Genomic DNA, 19,708 nt, shown 5'->3' with positions numbered 1-19,708 from the left:
GGAGACTTGCATCTCTAAACATCGTCGTCACTGCTGACCCAGCATCCGTCGTCACCCCCGTCGACGATGGAGGTTGAACTGTGGGCATTGAAAGTAAGGAAACTCTCGGCGACGATCCCGTCATCTGAGCGGGCTGATGAGACTGTACCTTGTCACTGCGAGTCGATGATGACAGATTCTTCGTTGACGGTGTCGTCGACACCTTTGTTGATGGTGGGACGTATTTAGGCTGTTTTCTCCCAGTAGGAACAGAGGATGTTTTTTTGACGGCTTTCCTTCTCTCAGGAAGAGAAGATGGAGGTACAGAGCTCGATTTCTTCACTGTAGTCACTCCTGTTGTAAGTCCTTTCCTCTGCTTTACACCTCGGTGAAGAGATTTACTTGGACTAAGCCTGTCAGACCCACAAGAGGTCTTTTTAGAGGCTTTTCTAGAACGTTCTTCTGAAGAAGGGTCAGATCTCCCCCTTTTTAGTGATCTCCTTGAAGACTAAGCAGATAAGGCTTCATCACTATCGTCACTGGAGACAGTCTCTCTCCTGGACTTTAGCTTCTGGAGCCAGGTCAGAAGACGTCCCTCAGAGTCCCACAAGGTTTTGGTGGAAAAGGTACGACATACCTTACAATCTTTGGCCTTGTGATCTGGGTACCGGCAATAGATGCAGTCCTTGTGAGGGTCATCCACGTAAAGCCTCTTTTTAGAGCAGGTGGCACAAGCTCTAAAAAGGCCTTTTTTCTCTTTGTCAGCCAGTAAAAATTTGAAGTTGTAGAAGTTGTTGAAGAAAAACAGTTGAAAAACTCTCAAGAGTAATGGAAACAGGAAAAAACTGCAGAGTGATTTATGGCTTACTCAGAAAAATTATGTGGGATTAAAGAATTAGAAGTCAACAACATAGCATTAATATAAAGTAATTGATCACTGTTTGGCCTTCTTAAGAGAAAGCACTGGCTAAACAGTGATTAATTACTTTATATTAATGCTATGTTGTTGACTACTAATTCTCTAATCCCACATAATTTTTCTGAGTAAGCCATAAATCACTCTGTTTTGCTAAGATCAAAAGCTAGAGCAGTGTTACTGGATTTCAGTTTTGTGTCCACCGTGGGTATCAGTGGTTTAAGGCCTGAGCCCCTGTGGTCCCACTATCCCGAACCAGTTCCCACCACAGGCCACAAAAAGGTGGAATAACTGGACATAGCAGCACAGATAGTGAGCAATGGCAACATTTATATGTGTTCTAGCTTAGAGGTAATGAGTCTCACTACATATCCAAATCTTAAAATCACATCAGAGGATGGGTAGCATGAATTGGACAAAATCACCCCTCTATTATCAAGGGCTATGAAGCAGAGGTGGGTAGAACTCCGCGCCCATCCATGACCCTCAGTTCTCGTTCACACGGAGGCATCCCTATGGGACCATACAATTATGTGATGAGGAAGCAGTAATCACTCACCATTTTCCTTGCAGAGAACGAAGAGGAAGTCTGCAGCACAGTGCTTCACGTCAGTGTCCACATGTGTCATCAGGCGCACCAGCTTGTTTCGTATGGTGTTCCCTACCTCGGGGCGGTTCCGGACATCTCGCAGAGGTGGAAGGACCTGCAAGATGAGGCAAAGTTCAGTGTCCGTTTCTATCTTTTAGAGCTTTCCCATACCCTCAACCATTACAGGATGTCAACTAAAAACGTATTCACTGGCCCTCAAATGTACTTCAAACTAACAAATACATTCCATAAAAGAGAGTAACTCTTCCCACCAAATGCGATAACTATCCCCTTCAAATGTCATCTTTGCCCCTAGAAAACACGCATATGCATTTACGAGCCCACCTCAATGTGGACATTCTCTTATGCGCAAAAGTGTAGAAATGCATTTATGTTTCTTCTCCACCTCAGGTTTTAATTTATTATATTATTTTATAGTATGTGGTACCCCTTCTAATTCTCACCACACATCTTCTCTTATCTAAACATTAAACTTAATAAACAAACGAAATCCAGTCACAAAACATTCAAATTTGACCAACAATATAAAGAAACACAAAGTCTTCCAAGAGAGGCTCCTTCCCCTTTGTGAATATTGAAAAAACACATTTTATGGGAGTAGGCCAATCATTACTCCTGCAAAAAGCGCTATGAAAGGTTTCCTTTATTGTCCTTTCTCTCAAAAACACGTCCCATTTCCTTTAAGGAAATCAAGCTACATTAAAAAATAAAGCTTATTTTATTTTAAAGCAATCACAGAAATGATGGTCTGTCCCAACAGGCCAACATCCCTGTGATGGCAACCAATCTTAGTGGCTCACAATTTGCAACCTACCTCACTAATCTTAATGAGGTTAGTCGGGCTGCTAATCGCTACCCACTACCATTCGGTCTTTTGTGGACAAACCAATTGAGGCATTGGTCGGTTTGCAAAATACAAATGCATTTCTGACAGTTGGTGCACAAATTGCGATCACTTTAACCGAATGCATTGTAAGTATAGCTGGCCCATTCGTCCCTTTTCTTTTAGAGTAGATTGATTTGTCTTCTAGACTCTCAAGTGCAGCTAAACTCTGATAAACGTCAGACTATCCTAGGTTAGGCCAGGGAGAGAAATGTCAACTTGAAACTGCTATATGTTTCTCTCCAAAAATGTTTCTCCTATTAAGGGGTTAGTTTCCAAGTTACTAAAGTAGTCAGTGGGTGGTACAGTTTAAAGTAAAATATTAATTTCCACCCCAAAAGTGTGTGCCAGCTGAGAAGGGCCTAATTAGCTACCTGCATAAACTGATACATGCAACGATAACAGGTTCGGCTGAATTCCCCCATAAAATGCTGATCTGTGCGACAACTCTGTCTGTCACAGAGGAGCCTCACTTAGGAAGATGCGAGCGGTCACTCACCTGAGACTAGCACCGTTAGGCCTTTATGCTACAAGCCAGTGGCATTATAAAGGGAAGACAGAGCGATGAGTCAAACAAAGTGATCATTTTCTGTAGCTCCTTCAACTCCTGTGCTAATAAGTGCCAAGGACTACCAAAGATGTTCTAGTAGTACCCAGTGTGGTAACCTGTGTTCACTTGTGACTAACAGATTCAGGACTGCATTCTGTATATGTAGTCGCAGTTTTAACCGGTTGTGTGAACTAAAGACCAGATGTACGACGCGCAAAATAGCACGTCGCCAATTGCGACTCGCAATTTGCGAGGCGCTATTTTGCATGTACAACAGTGTGTTTAACGCTGTTTGCGATTTCCAATAGGTTCGCAAATTGAGAGGCTCATGAATATTAATGAGCCTCTCGCAATTTGCAAGCCCATTGGGAATGACAGGCCCTCCCAGGGATGGTGGCCTGTTGGGCACACCACCATGTCTGGGACTGCTTTTAAATAAAGCACCTTCAAGGAAAACGGGATGCATTAAAAAAAAAAAAAAAACGAAACGTTTGATTAATTTTTTAAGGGCAGGCCTGCTCTTAAAGAATATTTCCCCACATACTCACAAAGAAGAAGGGGTCCCTTAGGGACCCCTTCTCCTTTGCAAGTGGTTTACAACCTACTTGAAGTAGGTGGTAAACTGCGAGTGTTTTGCGGCCGCAAAACATTAGTACAGAACATGTTGACTCGCTATTAGGAAGGGATGCCCCTTCCTAATAGTGAGAGTCGCAAATGTTATTTTGCGAGTCATTAACTCGCAAAATAGCATTTGTACATGCTATTACCCTTTTTTTGCGGTCGCAAACAGGAGGATCTCCAGTTTGCGGCCGCAAAAAAGGTCGTACATCTGGCCCCAAGTGTCTGTATATCGAACTAAAACATTCCAAGCTGGATTCAGGCTTCAAGCCCCTCCGTACTTTTGACGAAGGAACAGCACAAAACTATAAAGCCAGTATGTGAGTGTAAGAAGTTATAAAGAAACAGTCACAGGATTAAACAGACACCACAAAACCATCAGGAAACTCCTTCCAAAAGTACATTTGTATGCTGACAGGACTCATCTGTTTGCTAGCCCAGATACTGTCTAGCAGTAACTGACCCAGGAACTGAGACTATTTAATTTCTTACAACTACACTTGCTAGAACTATTAATAAAATTGGCTACCTGTATTATTTTAGGCATCCCCTTATAACTGATTTGCGTTTTTTCTTTACTAAGGCTGTGCTTTTATTATCTATGTACACTTCTATAGGCTCATGTGGAAAATTCGCTTTATAGAAGGGTTCTCGTCCCTTTTCTCTGCTAGACACGTGGTATTTTGACTGCAGAGACAGAGGAACCACTGACTGGTCCCTCAGTGCATGTGTTCCCTTTATGGTGTTTGATGTAAAGGGGCGTGGCCTGCAGGGGCAAGATGGCAGACGTGCACTAATGTCGCTCTGCCACATATCTACTTTATCCGTCTAATTACTATATTACGAATCGGCATTCAGCGACATACGGCACAGCGGCAGCCCCCATGTCTCTCACTGGGTTACCCTGCTGCAAAATGAGCTGAAAATCAACGCCTGGTCCACCACAGACACCGAGAACAGGCCCGTGGCAGGAGCAGAAGCATGGGCTGGAATCAGGCGCGCAACACCCATTGGACTCAAAGGGCTTCAGCCCCCCCCCCCCCCCCCCCCGTCGTGTGTGGCAGCCCGGGATGATTCCCGGCACACACACAGCCGCACCCGTGCACTTCACAGGTATTTAAAAGACCATTTGCATGTTAATGAGGCCTCGCTGTTGTTTCACCCCTTCTAAGAGCCCCTGCAGCTCCACTCTGCCTATTGATTAAACATTCAGTCCCCCCCCCCCCCCCGACATTTTTTCTTAGCCCCCCCCCCCCCGAAATTTGGCTCTGGTTGCGCCCCTGGCTGGAATCGTGTGTATGAGAGAGACGCCTGGCCTGAAGACGGAGGCGTGACACGGAGCCAGGCGAACGCTCTGGAATTGCCCAAAAGCGGACGGCAAAGAACGGGTAGGAAGGATGCAGGAGGAGCGGAGACCGTAAACCTTGAGAGAGGGCCGGAGCCAAAGCCTAGTGGTGAGCCACGATCAGCACTGCTGAAAAGTGCTGCCAGGAGGGGATGTGGCATAGGGAGCAGCGACCACCAAGATCTTACCTGAATTCTAGCATCAGGGGACGGACTGAAGGCACCTGGGAGTCCGGGCCGTTTTAGGTAGGACTAGGAGACCGCCTAGGGCTGCAAAATGGGTAGGGCGGCAAAATACAAGTCCTTTTATATCTAAAGAGGGGCTGCTATAATGCACCAGTTACAGCTGCAGTGGCACGGCGGTCCTCCTGACAGGCTTGGGGGCTCTGGCTCAGCTGCTAGAACTCGGCCTGCTAAGTGGTACAAAGTAATTAATAGACGTCACAGTCAGAGTTGTTTCAGAAACAATAGGCGGGTCACCATGGCAGTTCTTCAGAAGTTTTGGGCTGCTGCGGTGCAGCTCAGGGGCAGATCTCAGGCCCCTCAAACGGAGAGTGCCAGCCAGAGCCTGTCCCACACTACGATCGGAACTAGGGTGACCAACCGTCCGTAAATTTCACGGACAGTCCGTAATTTCGGCCGTCTGTCCGTTGTCCGTGAAGGATTCTTTAACGGACGCCATTTGTCCGTAATTTTAACCGGGCACCGATCGCACCACCCTAAAGCCGGCACAGCTTCCACCCACCTCCCTGCTTGACTCCGATGCCGTTGAGGTCGGGTGTAACAGACACCGATGCAGTACCAAAGCTCAGATACCCAGCAGCATTGGAGAGGCACAGCGGGATGGCAACCCTCACACCTTCAGCCCTTGATGAACTGTTAAGAGGTGCTTGAAGGTGACTGAGAGGGAGGGGCTGCAGCTTCTGGAGCAGGGGCATCTATTCAGATGCAAACAGCCCTGAATGCGTCATGTCTCTGCAATTTAGAGGGGCCTCACACATTCCCTTCCTGCCCAGGGCCCCAAAAATCGTAGAACCGGCCCTGATTACACGGAGGCAGCACGTGGTTATCTTCACAGAGCTTAATTACGGTTACTAAATTGTAAGCAAATCTCGGTTCTTCAAACATGCAGTCTATAATGTAATAAAATAAAGAAATGGCACAATCGCACCCACCACACTGATTAACAAAGTATGGAGGACAATCGGTTAAATCAGTTCTCTTGGGCTATCTCCTTTAAGTACTGTACATCACAGTGGGGGATGGCAAAACTAACATTTTAGAAAGAAAGCCTGTCGTCTCGCTGTCTTGTCCAGGAGGGGGTGAGGAGCCCTACCCCACCCTGGAAGAGACCAAGATGATACTAGAATACTGCATGCCCACCCCTGTGCCCACCCTGGTGGATCCTGTTCCCCCTCCTGTGATGGGTCCTGCCCCCCCCCCCAGTGATGGCTCCTGTCCCCCCATGTGGTGGCTCCTGTCCCCCCATCCGCCTGTGATGGCTCATGTCTCCCCCCCACCCCCCCCTGTGGTCAGGGCCAGACTGGGAACCAAAACCGGCCCTGGCAAAGTGCTCGGCTGCCCCCCTTCCCTAACCCCAGCAGGAGGATGGGAGTGCCGCTGAGCTCTTTGCCAGGGCCGGTTTTCGGCCAATTTTGTTACAAGGCCGATTTTGCAGCTATACTTCAAAATCGGCCCTGTAACAAAAACGGCCCCCAGGGGCCCTCACCGGCCCTCACCCGTGCTGCGCACCGGGGAATTGCCCGGTGCCCGCTACGGCCAGTCCGGCCCTGCCTGTGGTGATTCCTGTCTCCGCCCTGGGTGGCTTTTGTCCCAGTCCTGGAATGGCTCCTGCAGCGAGGGTGAAGTTCTTGATGGGCCTCTTCTCAAAAAGGCTCAGTTCAAAATTAATATGAAAAGGTGGGCGAGTGAGTAAGTGAAGGGATGGGTGGATGGCTGGATGAATTAGTGAAAGGGTGAATGGATGAATGAAAGATTGAATAGATGGATAATGATAGAGGATGGATGGATTGATGATTGAGTGGAAGGATGGATGAGAGAAAGGGTAAATAGCGGATGTATGGGTGGAAGGGTAGCTGGATGGGTAAAAGGGTGGATGGATGAGTGAAAGGATGGGTGAGTGAAAAGGTGGATGATGAGTGAGTGGGTGGATGGATGACTGAAATGATGGATGGATTGATGAATTGATAAGTGCAAGGGTGAATGGATGGACGGATGAGTGAAAGGGTGGATGTAAGGATGGATGAGTGAGTGAAAGGGAGGGTAGGTGGACAAAAGGATGAATAGATGAGTGAAGGGATAAATGGATGAGAGAAAGGATGGATGAGTGATAGGGTCGATGGATTCATGAGTGGATGAGTAGATGGATGGGTAGGTGGATGGATGGATGGAAGGAAGGATGGCTAAGTGAAAGGGTCGATGGAGAGAGAAAGGGAGGATGGATGGATGACTGAAAGGGTGGATGGGTGGAAGGATGAGTGACTGGGTGGATGGATGAGTAAGTGAAAGGATGGCTGGATGGGTGAAAGGGTAAATGGTTGGATGGATGAGTGGATGGATGGGTAGAAGAGTGGATGGATGACTACAGATGGATGGGGAAAGGGTAGATGGATGGATAATGGATGGATGAGTGAAAGGATGGATGAAGGGATGGATGAGTGAAATGATAGATGGAAGGATACATGATGGATAGGTTTGCAAATGGTTGAATATGTTTGGATATGGCTGGGCTTACTTATATACTATTGCGCGACCTGTGTCTGTAAAACTTACCTATTGTCCTGAAGTTTTGTCCTGAATTTTGACCTCCTGTCCTGAATTTGTGTCCTGAATTTTGACCCTTTGTCCTGAATTTTTACACTCACCGTCCTGAATTTGCACCAATGCCAGTTGGTCACCCTAATCGGAACAAAGGCAGCGAGACCGTAGAGCCTCCCTCCCAGCCACGGCCGTCACGCCCCAGAACTGATGCCCTGGGGGGGTGCTGATGATATCGCTGCCTGCGGCCCCCAGCGCACGTCCCTGCGCTGCATAGGAGGTGAGACGGCCGGGAGAAGCCACGGGTGGTGGCTCCTAGGGCCGCGGGGCTGATTATATTGCACCACTTGCAGGGATTGGCTGAGGCGCTCATCGACTCCTGCCTCGGGGCATCTGGACTGGAGTAGGTGCTGCTGCCCTGACTCTGTAAAGGGGGCTAAGGGGCAAAGCAACTGGCCTGCACGGCAGCAGGGATAAGGTGGAGAGTGGAGGCCACACACTGCTTGGTCTCGGGACCGATAACCTGCGTGCCTGGATTGCAAAGCCGACAGAGTGAGCAATGCAACGCACCGTGCCCCTCCGCGGTATCAGGGTCCAATACTGGCGATTCCTGTGATGGACTCGACCCGCCTCAAACCACCTGGCTCAATGCTACTGGTGGCGCACAATGGCCTGCTGCCTGGCCACGGAATATGGCATTGGCAGCACCGCATGCCAACATCCGATATCCTGCCACCGAAGGACCTAGCTGAAACAGTGTGTCTAGTGTGCTGTCCAGCCGAGAGAGCAGTGCGAGCCAGAATTGCCACGCTGTGACTCGGGCGCGCAACGCCCATTTGGCAGCCCGGGCTGAGACAGCTTCCCGGGCACACACACAGCCGCACCGGAGTACTTAACAGATCTTTAAAAGACCATTTGCTTGCTAACGAGGCTTCTTTGTGTATTCACCCCTTTTTAGAGCCCCTGCATCTCCACTCTGCCTAGTGCTGGAATAATTAGCCCCCCCAAAAAAAATTCTTAGCCACCCCCCACACCCCCACCCGAAATTGGGCTCTAGTTGCACCTCTGCTGTGACTCCATGCGGCCACCATGAGGTCTGCTAATTGCCTTGGCCACAGGTTCGCTTGCTGGCCTCCGAAAGAAGCAAGTGTGCCCTCAGAGCCCAGTATCTAGTTACACTTGCTACTTCTAATGGGTGCTATAAAATTGGGTACATTTTGAGCTGCCTGCTGTGCCTCTGTAGTCTGAGAAGTGTGCAGTCAGGCAGTCTTTCTCTGCTCAGTTTAAGCATTGACGCGTTAGCGGACTTTAGTGTAGTGCTTGACTAGTGCTGCTTGCAATTTGCCTAGTTATAGCGCCGTGGGCGGCGCCACACTCTAGACAAAAACAACGATATCTCCAGCACCGGGCCGTCCTGCCCAGCTTAACAGTATGAGCAAGTTACAAGGGCACTACGTCATTGCCCTTAATTTTCTGGTACTTTGCAACAGTTTTAAGATCTTCTTAAGAGTTTCTCGTTGCTCATATGGGTTTAATTTCTGATATTTCTGTTTCCCTCGTCTTTGAGGCTTGATTTTGCTTGCGAGAATGTGTCACACATAGTCGCTAAAATGTCACTCATAATTAGCCTGAAATTATGAAAATGTCACACATGGCAATCTGAAACCTTGGCAGCTTTGCTTGCGCTTGACATTGCATTTCAGTGCGGTGATGCAGCCCACCACACTGAAATGCGTTAGTCGAACGCCTGATGCGTGATTCTTGACAGGGCTGAATGCATTCATTCTTCTAGCCTGGATGACAGGGGGTGAGAGTGATCAGGCCTGAGAGTGATGGTAGTAAAAGGGAGGGGGCGGCATTTTTCAATTCTCGCCTAGGGCGGCAAAACACCTAGAAACGGCCCTAATGGGAGTGACGGAGGCGGGCTCGTGTCGGAGCGGTCCGAAGTGAAGTATCGGTGAAGGGGAGCAAGGAGGAGGTGGTGCGCAACCGGCCCTCTCCTGCCTGATGCGTCGAGATTGCATAACAGGCTATGCGACGGCGGCGCCCCGACTCACGCGAAAGGGCCCCATTGCAGACTAGCTTGAACGGTGAAACCGGAACCAAGGAGGTGAGCGCCGCACGAGATACTGACCGTGTGGTGCTGACGAACCCAGCGCATACTATTGAGGAAGAGCTAAGAGGAATACCCCCACGCCACTTGGAGACCCCAGAACTAAACTCTGGAGAAATACTCCGTACTATCATCGCCCAAGCAGCACCCGGGAGACAATTCCCCTAGTGTTGCTGCTCGCTGGGTGGTATTCCAGAACTTCTGCCCCTGGAGGGCAACCTCTCCAGCTGGATCAAGGTAAGGCAAACCTCCTAAGCCCCCTCGAAAATGCCGGGGCGCGCCCCTGGGGTAGCGTTGGCAAAGTCCATATACCACTGGGAACTACCAGCGTGGGTACCTTTAGTGGGACTCCTGGTCAGCGGACTCTACATTGTGCTGCAGAGACGCCACCTGCAGGGCACATGCGCACAAACAAGGAACACAGGGCCACGCCAGAAGCTGCCACTAACGTATGCTCCACCCAAAGTAATAGCCATTCACTCTGATTTACCCACCGGGACTAAAACTCAGTATAATATAAAGGGCTATCTCACACACCCAGCAGAGACCACAGGAATGGGGCGCACAGCAGGAACTGGATCTGGAACCTACTCACACTCCTCGACCATAATGAAAATAGAACAACAAGACACTCCTGACCTGCCCCACCCACCAGAAGATAGAATTGATGCCATACTGAATGCAATTAAAAGATCTCGTGCCTCACTGGAGTCCAAAATAGACAGCGTAGTAGCAGCCCTTACGCTGCTTCATGCAGACCTTCGAAACCTTTCAGACCCGGTGACGACTATGGAACGCACACTATCAGAACTCAAACCAGCGTGAGCAAGCATGAGGCTAGATTACAACATCTGGAGGACAGGGTGGAGAAGGCGGAATAACATCTGCCTGATTGACTTGCCAGAAGGGTCGGTGGGCCAAGATGTGGTAGCATTTGTGGAACGATGGATCAGAGACTTGCTGCCTGCCTCCTCGCTGTCTTCCTTTTTCACGATTGACTTGCACACCGCTTTGTCTCCAGGAGACCAGCACCAGGAATGGGGCCCATCCCGTTTATCTTCAAAGTACTGCACTTTAAAGACAGGAACGCAATATTGCATGAAACGAGGAAACTACAGGAAGTCAAACTAGAGAATGCACGCGTGATGTTCTTCCCGGACTACACACCGAGAGTGCAGTGCCAACGGGGCTCATTCCAACAAGTAAAGCAGAAGCTCCACCAAATGGATATCCAAGACTCACTGTTCCAAGCAAGACTGATAAAAGGCAAGATTTTTTGACACGCCTCAGAACACATGGGACAGGTTGGAAACAACCGGTCAGTTCTCAAGTCCCCATACAAGCAGTAGGACAGGGGAGCCAGACACCACGAAAGAAACACAGATCCCGTGGGCAGCACCGCAAGCGGCGCCCTCCAAGCCTGGTGGCAGTGCCGGACCTGGAGTAATTCATAAGAGAGCAACAGAGGGCTGTCCGTGAGGCGAAGTGCATAGCAGTCACCCTCAATGGCTCTAAGAAAGATGCAGCGTCGATCCACTCATCCGGGGACGATGAGTCCTCAATGCTTTGCCCATCGGACACTACCTCGTTAATCTTGCAGGACATTACGCCACAGATCTCTGATGCCATTATTGAAAAGCACTGTGATCACAGCTGCCCACTGCGCTCCTTTGTCACTCTACCTTTCCACCCGCCTGCAAAACAAAAATGCTATGCTTTCAACGCAAAGGGTGGGATGGACCGGGCTAGGAATTGCCACTGTAACAATCTGCTGCTGACTCAATTCTGCATTCCATACGTAAGATATTCAATCACTAGAAAAGTTGGTGGATCATACCCTTAAATGCCTTGCGAGGTTTCACACCCTCTCACCCTCTACTACTTGGGAATACAATTAGTTTCACAGAGTTTAAGCACAAGTTTGGGCAGCCTCTTCTCTTTATAGGGACCAGCCCGTTAGTATTCACACATTGCCATGTTGGTATTTAGTTTTCAAACCAGGTTACCTGGGTTCTGTCGTGGACATGCCTGGTGGTGTTTTGCGGTCACCTCTACACATGAATACACACATACCCTGACCTCAGTGAAATCACAACTCATCCCATAGTAGTAACATGACAGATCAGAGAATTCTTACTTGGAATGTGCAAGGCCTTTGCACACCTTTCGCTGCAATCAAGTATACTCATATCTCAAGAGGCACAATATCCAAATTGCTCTATTGCAAGAAACACGTTTGACACACATCGAGAGATCTAAATTGCAGCGTAGGAAGAGGAGTGTAACGGAACAGGAAGGACAGCGCATCAGGAATACATGGACTAGTGGACCTATGTGCCTTTCTCACCCCCTCTTGTCTCCTTACGGCAGGAAGACTGGTTGCCGTCTACAGAAACCGCAACTCGAGGTCAAAACGAAGGAGTGGAGCCCTTTAACTGGGAAGACTACATACCCCCGGACACACCCCCATATGACGTCATGACGCCGGGAGCGTCAAAGGGAAGCGAGACCAGGAAGTGGAGGGACAGCGATTCCCGGAGGAGCGGAGCAGACGAGTGGAGCAGAAGAGAAGAGTCGAGCAGCGAATTCGGAGAGAGGCCAATGAAGATCGGCGAGGAGGAACGAGGACGAAGCGGAGAAACGACTACCGGACGGCCAGGAGGCCCGGGACCCCACGAAGCGCCCGGCCTCGTTCCCAGGGGAGGAGCGTGGCTAGGACAGGTACGAGACCGCGTAGTGGGCTGGATGGGGAAAAGGGAGCAGCAGCCTCCTTAAAGTAACGTGCCTGACATACCTGTTTTGTTTTGGATTTTTCTCCTTCTCCTCATATTCTTTTTTCCCGCACCTTGTGGGCTTAGCCCTGTTATCAACACTCATCTCAAGTCTCAGTAACGAGGGGAGGGGGGGAGCACTACTGCATGGTTAGGGGTTTCCTCACTCCCGGTCCCTGGGCAGGTAGCCTTGTGCTTAAACGTCCCATTGACCACATTCCCTGTCTTTCCTTTACTTTTGGGGCCGATCACATCCCCGGGGAGACCGGAGCGAGCGTGGCTACAGACCCTACGAAGCCCAGGATCTTCAGGCAGAAGACTCTCCTCCAACCACCAACACGGATAATGCAGAATTTGCCCGGGAAAGACTGACTAGCAGACTAAAAAAACGATATACCTCAATAAAACCCCGTTTACCAAGAACCGGTGTTCAGTCTGTCCCTGCGCAACTGTCACAAGGAGCCAAGTGTATGCCACAAATTTCTCCTCTTATGCCTGGGGTGTACGGGTCTGGATCTGCCCTAACACTCCCTTCCTGGTGGAGGAAGTAGTAACAGATACGGAGGGTATATATGTCTTCATTAAGGGGAGACTGCATGGTCAACACCCTTTTGGGTAACATCTATGCCAGCAACGTAGAACAAAGAACATTTCTGAGATTACTCCCACCGAGGGGACTTCAACAGCGTCATGGATGTGGGTCTGGATAGGTCTTTCCCTCCCCTTCGCTGCACCACGGCATCAACTAACATGTTTACATTGAGGGATTGGTCGCAGCAATGGGATCTGGTAGACGGTTGGAGACATTGCAATCCCGCAACGTGAGTCTATTGATATTGCTCCTCTCCGATTCTTGGGATCACCCAAACTGCTCCCCTCCATCACAGACACAGATTATCTGGGTCCCCCCCCACTCAGACAACAACCCACAATTCATAATACTTGCTTGGGAAAAAGGTCCCCATATGGCATCTGCAGCCTGAAATGCTGGAAGACGCCTTTTTCCGCGAGTCCCTTAGTGTTGCTATAATGGATTATTTTCCACACAACACAGACATGATGATCCTGGCCTTAGTGGAATGAGATGGACTGTACCCTAATGTCACTAGAGACACGGGCTGCAGCTGAGCCCTCATGCCTATCGGCATTAACAGACGTGCATAAAACAAATGCAACACTGACTGAATGACTGAGATGCCTGAATTACACAGTACACTCAGTGAGAACACACGTGACGGCTGACCGCCCTGGGTCCCTTCTTGCCTGGCTGATTAGACAAGACCAGATAAGAAAATGCTTTGCGACAGCAGCAAAGCAGGTGAGGCGAAAGGGTGTCAACCAAAAACCCTCATTTACAATGACAGGCCACCGTTTACCATAAACAGTGACGCCAGCCAATGGAAATGAGGGGCGGGGCTTCAAGCCCCCTTATCAAACTCCTCATTCACAATATATCTAGCTGAGCGAGCGGTGCATGCGCTGCAACGCTAGGCGAGACCTAAAAAGGACTTAGTTATGTTACTAAATATGAGGGCTTCGGCCTTTTACTTCTATGTCTATTGTGACATTACCTTTATAAATGCACCGGGGACTCCCATCTCAATGATGGGGAATGATTCAAGCATGTGACTATGAAAAATACCAATGCTGGATAACTGAAGTTACAAGTAACTAATTTCGTATACGGAATAATCTGCGTAAATTGAAAGAGGTGTTACTTGCCAGGACAAACCCATTCTGGTCCCCATGTATTAATTGTGGGGTCAATGATGCCAATCACCCCACCAGTACTCCCTCCAGTATCTTACAGTCTACGTAATTAGAAACACATGGCCCCATAAAGACAAGAGATCGATGTTTTTTGTTAAGGAGCTTGGTGAAGGGGGGAGGGGGCAAAGTGAGAGACGTGCAGCAGAGCGGACTACGCCGGGACAGACAGAAGGTCACAATTACAGATTCTAAACTTTTCAAGGCGCTCCAAGCAATTCTGTGCTGTGTCCGGGCTTGGGATGTTTCACGGATAGAGACCGTTCACATTTTAGCAGAATGATACTTTGCCTTTATCAGAGGAATTCCATGTCATTGATTCATTCACGCTGCAACCAGGGACCTTCGTGTTGCCATCGTGTGCAGTTCTGTGACATTATCAGTTTATTTACAAGCACGTAGCACAGACAGGTCATGCATCAACTTAAAATCATTACCCTAAATGCAACATATTTATCCACGTCATTCGCCTTGTCACGGGGACACAGAATCTGAACCGGGACCTCAGCCAATGTCCCTGCACGCATCAATCTTTCTTTCAGCAGTCCTCTGTAATCAGATTGTGCAGCAGAAAGCAGGGGCGTCAGTGTACACGCCAGGATGTCTTTATATTTTTATATTAGCGCTATAATATATCCAGTTAACAATGCCTGCAACTGTGAAGCAGCCAAACGAAAGACTTAACTAATCCCAGAAGAGTGCTATATGAAGACATGCTGGAGTAAAACAGCGGACACATTTATGGTACAGATGCTACCCAGGAAGTGAGAGCCATTTAACCCGTGCTAGCGGGGTCCTGTTGGGCAAGGAGCGTTGAAACAGGCAGGAGCCTGAATGCATTACTTACACTACATCACGCTGGCCTCGAGGCCTTACTTGAGGCACGTATGAACAAAGGTGCGAACGAGGCCTACGTGTGACGATGTATTCAACGGAACGGACAGGCCCAGCACCCATGGTTGACACCCACGCAAATAAGCAGTGTGAGGCGAGCACGAATGCTCTTTACTGTCACTAAGTGCATGCCTGACGTCACAGAGGCTTGATAGGCAGACATGCTGTCATTAAGTGCGTGCCTCACGTCACAGAGGCCCAATAGCCAGTCAGGCTGGCATGCAAACATATGCCTGATCATAAAGACGGCTTGACTTTTTTTTACAAAAATAAATTAGTACAGGGTTCCCAAAAGGACGAGAAACCGGCATAATACCGGTTAACCAACAAAGGACGCACGACTCCATTCGCTGCTGTGACATTGTGCAGCTGTGCTGTAACATGGGGTTACCTTGTGTGTATCCTACCAGAACTAATGACGAGCAATGAGCCATCTCCAGGAAGTGATCTCACCCTGCATCTCTCCTGCCGCAGTAGATATGTTTTTCCTTAGCATTTCGCGTTGGGTGAAGTGCGCCACTGGTTAAAGGCCTGGTTTTCCCCACCCAGACATGCAATGTTTGTACTTACAATTATTGGTTCATGATTTCTACTGACCCAGAGGAGGCGTGAAAGTGCTTTTCAAGAATTGTAGATTAAAACCGAAGAGTCATGGAGTTATTACACACGTAGAAAATAGGATAGGCTTTTAATATAGATTTACGTGTAAAATAACCCAGACTTGAGGTTTGTGGCCTCCGTGGATGAGGCAGCGATGCAAGATGAAAATAGAAAAAAAGTACATGCTAACACCCACTCAGCTAGTCGCAAGAAGGAGGCGCCGCGGGGTCTTTCACCAACACTGACTGATCTTTCACCATGCATGGGAGAAGAACACTTGGAGCAGAAGGGTGCTCCTAGTGAGGTGGAGAGTGTCTCTCCCCGCCCACCCTCCACCCTTACATGCAGAAGGTACAAACCCATGGAACTCCTCTCCAGTACAGGGGCAACGGGATCCCCGGGAGCAGAAGGGGGTATGGGAGGGAGAAACCTCATCAAGATGGCCACTCGGAGCTCACCAGCCTCCTATGCGGTGTTCCGCCACACGGTTATCCTACCTAAAACTAAGATTCCACAACCGGAATGCAGGCAGTTCACTTGAAGCGCTAAATCGCCCTTCTAATGAGCCGCGACGTCCCTGCCACTGAATACACCAAGATGGCTCCTGGGGAACTGTGAGATCGCACACGGTGATCGTAAGAAGTGCTATGCAATGCAGCTGTCCTCTGTTTATCCAGTCGACAGTGCCCCACCTCCCCCCCTCAAAAAAGTGATTTGCACCTTTCGTTAGACCTACTTGCAGATCCGAGAGATCTTCCTCGCGGCATACAGAACACAAGATGGTGGCTCAGATCGATCTGCGCTCGCCACGACGGTGAAGGTCTGTGGTTGCAAGTGATTACTCACATCGGCTTGGGGATGGCTGGCAGGGACATCGAGACTGGAGCGCGTACAGCCGAGACAAGACGGCGAAATCAGGTGGATTACGGTAGCCTGATTGTGAAGTTTGTTCCAGCAGCGGATTGAGTTCGCGGCAGCATATTAAGTGAGACACAGCAGGACATCCATGACATCAAACGGCCCTACGGCAGCCGGAGCTCCCTCCTTCCCTGCGGTGCGGTAAATTCGAGGAAGTGGGAAGTATTTTTGAATTGCTGCTGGTAGCTTCTCTCAACACGCTACATGCAGGGGCTCGCGCTATAGAAACAAGTAAGACTCTTGTGTCACCCCGCCTGTCCTGCAAATGGCGGCTGTTTCTCCCTCTGGCGGAGATCCCTCAACATCACGCGCTCCCCCTAAAGACATGCGGACCCTGGCTCTGCTCATCCTACCGATCACCTGCCTAGTCTCCACCCCCTTTCATCCAGAGTATAGAAAATTGTGGGGATCCTCTGAATTCTTACATCAAGGACTCATCCCCTCCGCCTGACCTCAAGATGGTCGCCTCAGTCATTGACTCTGTGAAATCTCCATCGACAGCTGAGACTCAGCCATTTTGACTGATGCCCAGTGGAGCTACCTCCCGAGCCCCGGGAGATGGGCTATGGATTCCCTCCTTGGCCATCACCTACCCAGCCGGTCCTTGGGCAAACTCTCCTGCGTCACTCCTGACCTCATCTCCCTCCTCCCTCTTCACCCTACCCCGCGCCGCAACACTCTTCTCTTCCTTCCAGCTATTGACCCCTGCCCTCACCCGTCCTTGCTCACAGTTCACACCCTGTTTATCCACTGGACTTTCTTATTTGAACTCTCCCTCGTCAGTTTGAGACCTAGATATTTGCCTAATGCCCGATGGAGCTTCCTTGCTTAGCTAAAGGGGAGACGGGCTGTGGACTCCTTCCTCGGACGTCACCTACCCAGTCGGTCTTTGGGCAGACTTCCCTTCGTCTCACCTGCCGTCTTTCCCCTCATCCTCCCCCCTCACAATTCCCCCTTCCTCCCTACTTCTCTCACCTTTCTTCCCTCTTTCAATGTGTTGCTTATTTTTTGACGTAATGTGTAATTGTTATAATTTTCTGTAACATTGTGTAACCGAATGTAAAGCGCTCCGATACCTACGGGTTTAGCCAGCGCTATATAAAACTCATTAAATAAATAAATAAGGGGGAAACTGGCCCCTGCCGCCCTCCTCATCCCCTCCAAGTATATGCCATTCAACGCACAGGAAGACCCAAGGTAGACACACAGAACGCCTGGTTCACGTGCACACACCCTCCCCAACCCTCTTGCACACTTCTAGAGGGGGTAGCTCACGGGTAGACAGCAGGGTCTACGTGGAGTCCGGTTTGCACACTTCAACAGGGGGTGTAAGGGGAGTCTCGTGGGTAGACAGCAGGCCCCCCCCCTAGGAGTCTGGTCCGGGAAGTCTGGTGTGCATGCTCCTACAGGGTGTGCAAGGGCAGCTCACAAGCAGAATGGTCCCCAGCGTGTCTAGTTCCTTGCATCCACCACCCCACCATCTTGCATGCTTCTACAGGGTGTGCAGGGGCAGCTCACAGGTAGGCAAGAAGGCCCTCTGAGAGTATGGTTTGCACGCTATTCAGGGTGTGCATGGGCAGCTCACAGGTAGACAGCAGGCCCTCCTGGAAGTCTGGTTTGCATACTTCTACAGGGTGTGCAGTGGCAGGGCACAGGTAGTCAGGAAGGCCTCTCGGGAGTCTGGGTCCTGTGCAGTAAATCAGACTGCGTGCCTCTCCATTGAACCTTCAAACAGATGTTCTCACGTTCTTCGTCTCCCAGGTGACAGATGGTTTGTAAGATGGCCTCCTGGCGTTTCCCGCCCTGCACATACCACGCAGCGGAGATGTCAGCGGCTCCACTGGGGTATGAGGAGGCTGACCCAGGCCCATTCATGGAATGGCAGCGCTGTGAAGTCATACTATGAGGAATGCGATCCAGGAGACCCACCGACATCACAGCTTCAGGGATGCCATGCATGCACTGCAAGCACACAACTTCCGAGGTTCACTAGCTTTTAAATGGAGCCCCTCATACCGAGCTGACACCGGAACGAAACAAAAAAAACATCCACTTCACCAAACAGAACATCTAACTTTATTTGCGCTCTTGGAAGAATAGGCCCTTCCAGCGGGACAGAGGGCAACTCAAGATTAGAGATGTGCACAGAAAAGACTAATCTTTTTTTTATTTTTTATTTGCAATTCACTCAAATGCATGTTTAATTTCTTCCTCACCTCGGCCAGTTTGGTTGTTATTTACAGTCTCTCAAACCACGAGAAGGCCGTGAAGCGAGAAGCCACCAATATTCCTACATGTAGGTATGAATAAATGCAATCAGGCCGGGGCATGAATCCGGCCTCGTCAGGCGAGAGAAGACTGAACATGTTAATTGAGCAGACTCCTCCTTCAGGATTAAATGCTACACGGGGTCGGCCTGAGGCAGAAAATAACCCCAGGCACCAAAATAAAAGTGCCCCATCATTGAATAGGACTGCTAAAAAAGAAAAGGCCCGACTTTCAAAATCTGGGCAGTTTTGAACTTGTAAAGACTTGCTGTAATAGCGTTTTGCGAGGTAGGGGAGACCGCATGAATTTGAGCTAGCTGCAGGCAACGTTTGCATTAATATCAGGGAAACAACAGTAAGCCACGGCCCAGCAGACTGTAAAACAAGCCCTAAAACAAGCATTGAAAATGCAATAGGTCTCGCCTTTGATTAAGTTAAAGCCAATTGCTTTACTAATGGAATTGTATAGCAAAGCAAATAGCTTTAACTTAATAAAAGGCGAGACCTATTGCATTTTTAATGCTTGTTTAAACAAGCATTTGCAATGCAATAGGTCTCGCATTTACGCGAGTTTAAGGTATTGGCATTGTAAAACACAGTGCCTTCTATTTATGTTTTAAAAACGAAAACAAAACTAAAAGGCATTGTTATTTGCAATGTCAATAGCTCAAACTTGCGTAAATGGAAGACCTATTGCATT

General features: G+C 49.3%; 1 protein-coding gene across 2 annotated transcripts in view; it reads right to left on the bottom strand.

Annotated features, from left to right (window-relative positions):
• LOC146809360 (chaperone Ric-8A) overlaps positions 1–19,708 on the bottom strand; it is a 362,752-nt gene that overhangs the window by 61,500 nt on the left and 281,544 nt on the right. For both annotated transcript variants that reach the window (XM_085616159.1, XM_085616160.1), the window contains one exon: positions 1,455–1,599. In XM_085616159.1, coding sequence (XP_085472285.1) covers positions 1,455–1,599 — 145 coding nt within the window. The remainder of the gene's footprint in view (positions 1–1,454; positions 1,600–19,708) is intronic.

The sequence above is a fragment of the Triturus cristatus genome, chromosome 7, assembly GCF_964204655.1.
Source record: "Triturus cristatus chromosome 7, aTriCri1.1, whole genome shotgun sequence".
NCBI classification, from domain to species: Eukaryota; Metazoa; Chordata; class Amphibia; order Caudata; family Salamandridae; genus Triturus; species Triturus cristatus.
Note: the sequence above shows the minus strand (reverse complement) of the source record. Positions and strands in the feature narration are given on the sequence as shown.